This window comes from Macrobrachium rosenbergii, chromosome 9, assembly GCF_040412425.1.
Source record: "Macrobrachium rosenbergii isolate ZJJX-2024 chromosome 9, ASM4041242v1, whole genome shotgun sequence".
Lineage (NCBI taxonomy): Eukaryota > Metazoa > Arthropoda > Malacostraca > Decapoda > Palaemonidae > Macrobrachium > Macrobrachium rosenbergii.
The window spans coordinates 42020739-42033102 of NC_089749.1; the positions used below are offsets into that span (position 1 = coordinate 42020739).

A 12364-nucleotide genomic window follows, 5' to 3' on the forward strand; every position below is an offset into this window, starting at 1 on the left:
GTGGAAAAATACTTATAGGCCTCGTTTGCGAAAAATTTTAAATCATGCACCTTGAGGGATGCTGGGAGCTCATGGATCACGCTGTTGTTTTGTTCACAAGCATGACCCAGCTGCGCATGCGCGAATTTCTTTCTTATTCCAAAAAAAGGCATCAGCTAACTCTGCTGAAAATCTCAGAAATTCTTTAGTCACTTTGTTGTAATATTTGCACCATTTTCTATTATCCTTTACATAAAGTTTTATATATGAAAATGTGCACAATTTCATGTAGAATACAACAAAAAATAACTCATGGTTGTAGCTTTTATCAATTTTGACATATTTTCATATAAATCACAATAAGTGCCAAAATTCCAACCTTCGGTTGACTCACTTGACCAAAATTTGACTGCAATTGACCAAAATGGTCCTAGTAATATGCAATCATTTACCTTCATTTTGCAACAAACAAGAAGTCTCTAGCACAATATTTCGATTTACGGTGAATTTTTGAAAAAAACTTTTTTCTTACGTTCGCCTTAACTGCTGAAAATCTCAGAAATTCTTTAGTCACTTTGTCGTAATTTTTGCACTGTTTTATATATTATATAAAGTTTTAAATGTGCGCAATTTCATGTAGAATAGAACACAAAATAACTCATGGTTGTAGCTTTTATCAATTTTGACATATTTCCATATATATCACGATAAGTGCCAAAATTTCAACCTTCGGTCAACTTTGAGCCGACCGAAATGGTAGAAAAAAATGCAATTGTAAGCTAAACCTCTTACATTCTAGTAATATTCAATCATTTACCTTCATTTTGCCACAAACGAGAAGTCTCTAGCACAATATTTCGATTTATAGTGAATTTTTGAAAAAAACTTATTCCTTACGTCCGAGCTAACTCTGCTGAAAATTTTGTAAGAGCCTGACGCCGTCTCTTCCAAACACGTGTTCGTGTGTTCGTCGTCCATCGGAGTGGACAAGACAACAAGAGCATCTCGTTTTCTTTCTCTAAAGGAACACGATTTCAACCACACAATATTTCCGTCTGTTTCTCCCTAACCATTGTTGTCTTGATGTATGTACAATCACCACTACTTGCATTGCCATGCAAGCATTCTAATCATGTACTCATAATGTTCCAACAAATCTTCTGTATCAAACTGTGTGTATGTTTCTGTTTGTGAAGACGCCAAACGTCTTACCACTCCGATGGACGACGAACACACGAACACACACGTGTTTGGAGGAGAAGGCGTCAGGCTCTTACAATCTCAGAAAGTCTTTAGTCACTGTCGTAATTTTTGCACAGTTTTCTATTAGGCGTTACATAAAGTTTTATATATGAAAATGTGCACAATTTCATGTAGAATACAACAAAAAATAAGTCATGGTTGTAGCTTTTATCAGTTTTGAAATATTTTCATATAAATCACAATAAGTGCCAAAATTTAAACCTACGGTCAACTTTGACTCGACCGAAATGGTCGAAAAATGCAATTGTATGCTAAAACTCTTACATTCTAGTAACATTCAATCATTTACCCTCATTTTGCAACAAATGGGAAGTCTCTAGCACAATATTTCAATTTATGGTGAATTTTTGAAAAAAATTTTTCCTTACGTCCGCACGCGGTAACTCTGCTAAAAATCTCAGAATTTCTTTAGTCACCTTGTCGTAATTTTAGAACCATTTTCTATTAGGCATTACATAAAGTGTTATACATGAAAATGTGCGCAATTTCATGTAGAATACAACAAAAAATAACTCATGGTTGTAGCTCTTATCAGTTTTGAAATATTTTCATATAAATCACGATAAGTGCCAAAATTTAAACCTACGGTCAACTTTGACTCAACCGAGATGGTCGAAAAATGCAATTGTAAGCTAAAACCCTTACATTCTAGTAACATTCAATCATTTACCTTCATTTTGCAACCAATTGGAAGTCTCTAGCACAATATTTCGATTTATGGTGAATTTTTGAAAAAAAAATTTTTCCTTACATCCGCACGCGGTAACTCTGCTAAAAATCTCAGAATTTCTTTAGTCACCTTGTCGTAATTTTAGAACCATTTTCTATTAGGCGTTACATAAAGTGTTATACATGAAAATGTGCGCAATTTCATGTAGAATACAACAAAAAATAACTCATGGTTGTAGCTCTTATCAGTTTTGAAATATTTTCATATAAATCACGATAAGTGCCAAAATTTAAACCTACAGTCAACTTTGACTCAACCGAGATGGTCGAAAAATGCAATTGTAAGTTAAAACTCTTACATTCTAGTAACATTCAATCATTTACCTTCATTTTGCAACCAATTGGAAGTCTCTAGCACAATATTTCAATTTATGGTGAATTTTGAAGAAACTTTTTCCTTACCTCAGAATTTCTTTAGTCACCTTGTCGTAATTTTAGAACCATTTTCTAACGGCATTACATAAAGTGTTATACATGAAAATGTGCGCAATTTCATGTAGAATACAACAAAAAATAACTCATGGTTGTAGCTCTTATCAGTTTTGAAATATTTTCATATAAATCACGATAAGTTTTAAAATTTAAACCTACAGTCAACTTTGACTCAACGAGATGGTCGAAAAATGCAATTGTAAGTTAAAAATCTTACATTCTAGTAACATTCAATCATTTACCTTCATTTTTCAACAAAAATGGAAGTCTCTAGCACAATATTTCGATTTATGGTGAATTTTTAAAAAAACTTTTTCTTACGTCCGACGCCGTAACTTTCGGCTGAAAATCTCAGAATTTCTTTAGTCACCTTGTCGTAATTTTCGCACCGTTTTCTATCAGGCGTTACATAAAGTTTTATACATGAAATTGTGCGCAATTTCATGTAGAATACAACAAAAAATAACTCATGGTTGTAGCTTTTATCAGTTTTGAAATATTTTCATATAAATCACGATAAATAGAAAAAATTCGACCTTCGGTCAAATTTAACTCAACCGAAATGGTCGAAAACTGCAATTGTAAGCTAAAACACTTACAGTCTAGTAATATTCAATCAATTACCTTCATTTTGCAACAAATGGGAAGTCTCTAGCACAATATTTCGATTTATGGTGAATTTTTGAAAAAAAACATTTTTTACGTCCGCACGTTACGAATTCACGTATCATTTTGTGATAATGTTTTCTCAGTGTTGCTTTGATCGTTTTACAATTTTTTATATACCAGAATCATCACAATTTAGTGTACAATACAATGAAAAGAACAATAACTCATTAGCTTTAACCGTTTTGCTCACAGCGTGATTTGTATACAATTATATATGAAATTTTTTTTCCCAGTCATATATTCCAATATTTATATATGATAATGATATTTTTTTTCATTTCTGATGGTTGCATACTAAACTTCCGGCAATGACAAAAAAAGGAGCCAAAAATGAACTCAATCTTAAAAACTATGCATGCTGTGATTTTTTCGAAAAAACTTTTTTCCCGCTTCGGTGCTAACTCCCGAACGCTGCCGGCATAAGGCAGACACTTTTGTAAATAGAGGCTCGGCGTTTAAGGGTTAAAGGGGATGAAGGATCTCTGAGGAGCAGGACACAAAGAAGCCTCATCTTAACAGTGAAAGCCTAATTGGCAGTGACAAGGCACCACAAAGTACCGTAAGTAATCTAGTATGAGTGCTGATGTTATGAGTAAATTATCTTATGAAAATAACCTTAAGTAATCCTTCAATTATCCGGATTAATAGAGCCAAGGGCCTGTCAGACAATTCCGAAATCCAGATAAGGAAGAGTAAAAAAAAATCTAGGGGTGTTCAAGAGCAATTCTGTACCCTTCCTTACCTAACATTGTCAATACCACATACATAACTGTAAACACTCAATATGCTTATAAACAACAATCACACTTTACACTTTAGACTTTATGCAAAAGGTAATTATCTATCTTTTTTCCCCATATTTGTAACAAAATAAACTGCATAAATACACTTTGAAAAAAATATGGCAAATTTTAAAAGTAATTTGCATTTTTCCTAACTATAAAAACCTGAGGTCTTTATATAAGGGATATGCTTCAGTGCAGCTGGAAAAGGGTTTGTAACTTTTTAACAAGGTGGTTAGGTAGTTAACTACCGTCCGACTGGTGGGAGTCCCGCCCACCCAGACAGTAAGCATTCTCTTTGCCTTTCGGCCCAGGTATCAGAATGAGGAGTGGCATGAAGTGGGCATTTAACTGTAAAGACCTCAGGTTTGTATAGTTAGGGGCTTACTTCCTTGGAGGGAGGAATCTGAGTAAGTTCCTAAACTAACTGGTAGTTCAACACAAGTTCACCCACACATTCGCCGTCGTCTGGTGGGCCAGGTAGGTAATATCCCTGCTTCCCAACTGGCACAGTCTCCCAAATGTAGAGTCCTCCCCTGATAGAACCCCAGGAAGAGGCGACCTTAGACACTGTGAAAGACCACAGGTCCAGCCAAGAGACTGCTTGGAATGTTGCCATGATAGAAGATTCCAGGCTCACTGCCTCTTGTTGTGTGAGGGTGATACCCTACACGCCAAGCTGCTGCAGCGTCAGACCTGGACCTCAGCGAACCAAGTCCAGGTCAACCTGTTTCGTCGGCAGTGACTCCTCTGGGGGCATGTAGTATTTCTTTTGTTGAGGCAGAGGAGGAAGTAGCTTATCCAAGCAGTTGGAACAAAGAGAACTCTCCTGCCCAGATACCAGAGTTTACTTGTTCCAGGACACCTTCAGTAAGCGTGGACCACGGCAAGCCCACAGAAGCCTGTTCCTTCTTCAGTCCCCATTAGGCTTTGAGGCGAGATGGATGATCCACAGATGCAGCCATGGCCCTTCCCTGAGATCGCTGTGCTGATGAATCAGCAGCCTAATGATCTCTGCAAAGATCCTCTGTATCTCGGGGGTGTCCAAATCCTGAGGAAGAGGACCCTCAGGTCCTTCCAGGACACGTTCCTCCCGATCTCCTCTCCCTGCAGGAGGGAGAACCTCGGCAGAAACCCCAGGTCCCTTCTCAACCACTAGGGCATACCATCGGGTTGATCTGAGGACCGAACCCTTCGTGGTAGGGCTGCGTTGGGGTGAGACATCCCAATTGCCAACCCTTCTATCCTGCTCATGCCTCCTGGTATGACCCCAGGAGGTTGAGGCGACAGGTGAGAGGGACAGAGCATTCTTCGCTGTCCTGTCAGAAGCCGAAGCCCCAGCAAGAGAAGGCTGTGGGGGATGGCCAACCAGCGGTGGCGATGGCTGCACAGTTCTAGGAGAGTGACCCCACACACAAGAACATGGGGGAGGCTGTCCCAAGGAGAGCAAATGGGCTTACACGAACATGCAGGGGGGACTCTCCTCAAAGCTTCACCATGTGCACAGACTCTCAGGTATGCTGCGCCTGTATGGGAGCCTGGCTGAGTACTCGGGCAAGCACTGGCAGGGGGTGAGGCAGCACCTGCATGCTTACCTTCCTTCTCTCTCACAGTGCCTGAACCAGTCCTTGAAGCTGACTCCAAGGTACTGGGCATTGGTGACTCGGGGCTTAGTTAAACCCCAAGTACCTGGGGTGACATGGTCCTCCTTGGAGGTCTGAGCACTTGGGGCTCCCGAATCATGTCCTTGACAATCAATGGGTGTTCCCTCTACCCAAGTGTCTGTCTAAGAGACACATGTAGAGGTAGGCACTGCACTAGTCCTGGAAGATAACTTCCTGAGTCATGGGATCTCTGCGAGACCCGTGGCAGAGCCCCAGTGTTTGAAAACCTGGGAGAGCCAGCGAGAGATTCCTCTGCCTTCCCGTGGAGGAAAGCAACCCTTCGGAAGACCCATGGCAGGACTTCTTTCAGGCGGAAGTAGCTACCTTCTTCTTCCTCCGAATGTGAGCATTGGAAGAAATATAGGAGATGGTAGACAATGACAACAGAGACACACCTTCTGACTCTTCTTCAACACCTTCAGGAGAGCATGGAGGAACTGATCCCCAATGGAGGGGGGAGCAGAAACAGCAATCCTAAAAGGGTGGTCTACCGCATGGTGGACCACAGCAGGGGTCATCAATGGAGGGGCATGAGTGGTCACACTCATAGACACCGAAGGCATAGCAGACACTGTAACAGTTGAAGTACTAACTGTTATGGCAGCGTGAGTCACGGGGGGCAACACAGGACAGAAAGTCTTCAGGTGGCTCAACATGCCCTGCAGCAAGGGAACTCCCGGGAGGCCCAGAGTGTGCCAAGTTTCCCGGAGTTCCTCATTCTCCTCCACTCCTGAAACACAAGTTGGGTTAGGGTCGGCAGTCTCCTCCAGCTCCGAAGGGGACCTACCCCGACCCCCAAAATGAATGGAGATTACCAAGCAGAGGTTGTCCTGGCCACCTGCTTCTCAACGTCAACTTCCGCCTGAGGAAGCAAACAGACAACGAAGGTGAGATCACTTCTGTAGGAGTAACTGCAAAGCACAGGAGTTCCGCAGGAGGAAGGAAGGACTGGCAACCAATGGCGTCGCCGGGGGCATATTACCACTGGACGACACCTTGGAGACCTTCCTTTTGCATTTCCCCCTCTGCGAGAACTTCAACTATTGCACAGGAGACCAGTCACAACACTCACTACACAGATTCTGGGTTACAGTCATGCCCTCTGCACCTTAGTCGAGCAGTAGCGATTGCAAGGTCTTGAGGCATTAACCAGGGTAGGTTTATCACATGATTCGTGGGTTTGCATAATTCTCGATACACAAACACACAAACAATCACAAATGATATATTCCCCAAACAAACAAAGAACAATCCCATCGGGATAACTGAAGAAAACAAAGCAAAACGGCAGGCAGGGCTGAGGGAAGAAGAACAGCACCTCAAAGAGCAGTGGCCGAGAGCAAAATGAATGCTTACCATATGGGTGGGCAGGACTCCCACCTGGGATAACTGAAGAAAACAAAGCAAAACGGCAGGCAGGGCAGAGGGAAGAAGAACAGCACCTCAAAGAGCAGTGGCGAGAGCAAAATGAATGCTTACCATATGGGTGGGCAGGACTCCCACCAATTGGATGATAGTTAACTACCTAACCACCTTGTTTAACCCTAAGAGGTTACATACTTGTAAACATGGTCTACTCCCTCACGTTACAAAAAGTTTTTAATTAATTTTTTGGCTTAACCAATGCCAAATGGTCCCAAAAGAAAGAAAACAGCACTTAAAAGGCACTCAACCCATGTTTAAAGGTCCAAAATTAGACATTTACATTAGGGGCATATCCCCCAGCTGGCTGCTGAGACATAATGCTCGCAGTGTTGTTGTCCATTTTCACTTTTTTGGTCCCCTAATCCATTTTTATTTCACTAATATGAACAACTTATTATATAAATTTCTCTTACAAAGCTGATATCAAAAACAAATTTATTTTACTTTTTATTCAGTAATATGACTTTTTTTTTTTATCGCTTTTACAAATTTCAAAGAGTATGATACTCTTCAAAACATGGTTCAGGACATAGTGGAACATCACATTCACAGCAGTGGAAGCGAGTGTCTCTTCTCTGCTGTGGTCAACGATATGTATGTTGGCAGACATAGCAAGCCCTGTGTACTCTCTGTTTTTTGGCACCTGGTGGCACTGGCATCGTACAAATGAAATGACGGGCAAAAAGCCAGGCTGGATTAAGAGTGCGAGCAGCCAGCGCAACCTCCTCTCAATTGAGAGTACGAGCGGCCAGTGTGACCTTCCTCCATGATGACTAGTAAGGGACTAAGAGCATTGTATGGCCATTGGTGTGATTATTATTATTATTATATTACAGGCAGTCCCTGGGTTACGATGGGATTGGCTTACGACGTTCCGAGCTTACAACACTCTTCAAATACATTCATCAAAAATTATTATTTCTTGGGTTACAATGCATGTTCCAAGTTCATGACACCAACAATGCCGATCCATCAGAAGAAATATAAAATTTGGAGGTTTTTGATGAAAAACTTAATTAAAATGCTGATTGCATCGTTTACAAAATACCCAAATGATTAAAAGTAAAGTTTTCTTATAATTTTCGACAATATTTCGGGTTACTACAATTTTTGGCTTACAACATGGCATCGGCACGGAACCCCTGTCGTTAACCAGGGACTGCCTGTATTTATATTATTATTATTATTATTATTATTATGATAATAAAAAATAAATGGAAGTAGCCCAAATTGAATAAAAGAGGCCAAGTCAAATCAAATGTAGCCCAAAAAGTCACAAGTAGCAGATTGTGAAATCTGGTCGCCCTAAGAGAAGGCTTCTGGACTGTCCAAAGTGGAGGGAAGAGGACGCTGGACTGGGGCAGGGACAGAAGGCTCCACAGTGTAACTACACGAAGGCTGTGGGCTGAAGCTAGCCTTCTTAAACCGCTTAACAGGAAGCGGATCAGAACGGCCACCAACATCATCTGAATGGTGCTTAAGAGGATGTAACGAATCTAGGAATAGTTTGCAGTGTCTCCTGTCGACACTGGAATCGTCGGAACATGAAGACAACTGATAGACATCCAATGAGAAACCTTTCCAATGGCTGTCTGCTGATACCTGGGATCGTGCAACAGACTTGACCGAGGGAGTGACTACCCGTGGGCAAACCCCACCAGCCTCCCTTTGACTTCCGGTATGTCTTCTCCCAGGTTCAAGGGAGCAGGACAGTGACCTTCGTCTAGGAAAACCACCTCCTCCACTTGCACAACACTGTCACTCATCACTTTTTCAGCGATCACTTTGTCCATCACTAATTTCAATGACATTCCTAATTCTGCCACTGTGTTCACAAAAGATTAATCTTCTGATCAAAACTAGATTCTAAACTGGCAACAGTATTAGGGTTGGAAGCAAGGGAGCAAGGCAAAGGAGTAGGTGGATGAATAGTAGGAGGGCCAGTATTAGGAGAAAAAGTGGGAACAGGAGCAGAAGGAATAGCAGGACTAGCTTCTAAACTAAATTTAGGAGTGGTTTCTAGAAACTGCTTTCCTCTTCCTATCCCTTCCTAATTTATCCAAGTGAGACCTAAGCAATTTCCACTGTTTTTCATCCCAATCAGAACAGTCATTACATGTTTGCTCCCTGCTATATTCTTGCCCTCTACATTTACTGCAAATCAAATGCAGACTGTAACAAGATTTTGTCAACTTAGTTTTACAACCTTCGCTGCAACAGCGAAGATTAGAAGAGCTAGAATCTGACATGACTCTATAAAACTAAGAACCTGATCCAAAAAACTAATAAGCTAACAAAAGCTCTGAAGGTTACCAAAATAAAGTAATAATACAGTTGACCCTGGTATTCGTGGGGGATGCTTACCATGAACCCCCGTGAATAGCTAAAATCCTTGAATACTTAAAGCCCCTCTAAAAATGCTTATAACTGCCTATTTTGATAGTTCAAAACACAAAAAAAAAACCCTAAAAATGCTTATACCCGAATATTTTAATAGTTTTATCACAAAAAGTGCATTTAGTCACGAAAATTATATGACAATACAGTAATCTGAGAATATTTCTCTATGAAAAATACCACGCATATGTTCCACAGAGAAATCTGCGAATAGGGGAGTCCACGAATCCGGAACCGCGAATAGGCGGGGGTCGAATGCACTTCACCAAAATCCAGCCAATACAATTGAAAAACATGAAAAAAGCTGCCGCACGAAGCACCGATACATACATCAGAGCCGGCAGAAACAAAGTGAGCTTATTGGCCAGGTTGTTTCACATGTTCCCCGATAATGAGCAGGGCTTGTCACCTACACAAAACAATAGAATCGCTACCACAAATTTCTAAAAAGGCTACCGCACAAGTGGAAACCTTAGCTATGTAATTACAATACTTGGTAAGTTACTTATATGAAATTTATATTTATCATATATCTTTGGGGCCTTGGTCCCTGGTCTGGGTGTGCTGGATAATGTTGAGTTTCGGTAATGGCAATCTGGATAACTGAAGGATTACTTGTACTTAGAAATTACATGAGTTTAATATTTTAACTCTTATTTTGGTGGAAAGAGATATTCTTGTACATGTAAAATTATCCAGGACATAGCAAACGAGCCCTTACACAAATTTTACATAATTTATTAAATTCTCAAGAAAAATGTATGCATTCTTACCCTGAAAAGTCTTCATTATGCATTGTAAGAATGATGGCCTCAACAGCATCTGTTATGGATGAAAACAGTGGCTGGACAGCTGAAGACATCAAGGCATCTATGGTGGGCAACGCCTACAATTCAGAAAAAGAAGTTAGGGACAACTCAACCCAGTTTTCATACTTAAAATACAAAGAAAATAAGCCATGCAACCATATACAGCTAGTCTAGAACTTAGTAAAGTACTGTACATATGAAATCAGTTTCCTTAAAAGAATTTTACCCCATAGGGATATTACCAGAGCAAATGGACAGTCTGGGACTTCCAAAAATAGGTTTTCCTAACAAACCCTGTTTTTTTTATAGCGTAGCTGCTGGTCATCCTCAAAGGAGCATAAAAAAACTTACAGGTAACTAAATGGCCCAGCTACCTAATCAAATTCTAACAACAATGATCAAAAACCAGCATATGATAAAGTCATGTGAGTGATTACGGATTCCCACTCAGGATTAATAAAGAATTAGTGGTAGGGTGTACACAAAGACCATCTGGGAAGGTAGCAGTGACATCTAGGTACCTGAAGTGACCTGACAGTGCATAATGTTTTATAGGTAATACAGAGTTCCTGCAGAAGAGTACGGACTTCTTCAAAAGGTCCTCATTCTTAGCCAGGAATGATGGGCCAAGGGACAACAGATGACTAGTGGTGTGGGTGAAAAATGCTGTCCCAGTCTAACAGAGCAAAGTTCACTGATCATGTCTCCTGACACCAAGGCAGTCAAGAAACCTGACTCCTGGAGCATACAGGTTGTGATTGTACAGTACTGGGATCATTGAACTGAGAAGACTAGGAGCCGAAGAACCTTAGCGGAGGACAAGAGAATAGGACCCCTTACAGGAGCGGGTCTTTGCACTATAGAGGACCAGAGGGTGAAGCTCAAAACTTTTGTACTGTACTGGAATCTATGGCAAATCTATGGACCAAGGGCTCTGACAACACAGCTCTCTACATTATCACTGTTGTAGTGTTAAGGTGCATGTCCTCAACAAGTGGATAAAGCAAAATTTAAAACTGTTTGAATCATAATTTCAACCCGGCTCTTTAAGTGGAGGTAACCCAACATCTTTGCTATGTGGATAGGTATTGCAGGACAGGTGAAGTCTATAGTTTCTGCCACAGGTATCTTGCAATGTTAGATGAATAATCTTCACGGAAGACGAGATTTAGAAAATCAATGTGTGAAGGTCCCAGCTCAGTAAGAGAGATAAGTTGAAGACTTTCCCTCTTCATGTCTTGGATACACAAACAAACCAATAACTAAGGTTAGCTTCGGTCACTAAGTAATAACCAAACCGGCCTACATTTGTTCCAATCCTATATGTCTCTTACTACTGACTAAATGTCCAAGTTCAGAAAACGCACCTACACACACTGGAAGTTGATGGTACAGCAAACAGGTCCACTTTCAGATGTGGAAGCAAAGTCAGCAATCACTTTGGAGGAAGGTTTGTCCAATATAAATTGGGTTAAATATGCTGTCTGCCTTGACAGGAGTCTCTTGTCTTGCTGAGCAACCTCATAAAATGGACTGATGACAAATACCACTTCCTTGCCAAAACCATATACAGGCGGTCCCCGGTTTACGACGGGGGTTCCGTTCTTGCGCCGCGTCGTAACCCGAAAATCGTCGTAAACCGGAAAATCGTCGAAAATCGTCAAAAATCATAAGAAAACCTTACTTTTAATGCTCTGGGTGCATTGAAAACGACGTAAACTGCATTATTATTGAGTTTTACATCAAAAAAACCTTCAAATTATGATTATTCTGCCGTTTTGGGGCCAAATTTCTTCCGTCGGATTGGCGTCATTTACGCGTCGTAACCCCAGAACATGCGTCGAAGCCGGGAAATAATTTCTGATGAATATATTTGAAAAGCGTCAGAACCTCGAACGTCAGTAGCCGAACCGTCGTAAACTGGGGACTGCCTGTATAGGATACATCTGTGTCACGCTGTCTAGGATAAACAAGATTTGGGTTCCCTTCAAGAGAATGATGTGACACTCCTTACAGCAGATGACCATCTCCTAGCTCCTGACAACCCTCCCCACCCTGTCAGAGAAGCATCCATGTGTTTAACTACCTGCACACAGAGGGAGTCAAAACAACCTGTTTAGCTAGAACACCCTCCCAGGTCCATGGCTGGAATATCTTTTCACAAGCAGACTATCATGAAGCATTAGTCAGGCTTTTGAAATCCAGACTCCAATCA

At 41.0% G+C, this 12364-nt stretch overlaps 1 protein-coding gene across 1 annotated transcript in view; it reads right to left on the reverse strand.

Moving 5' to 3' along the window:
• Positions 1-12364, reverse strand: part of fws (four way stop) — a 100180-nt gene that overhangs the window by 7173 nt on the left and 80643 nt on the right. The window contains 1 exon segment of the mRNA XM_067108952.1: positions 10114-10226. Coding sequence (XP_066965053.1) covers positions 10114-10226 — 113 coding nt within the window.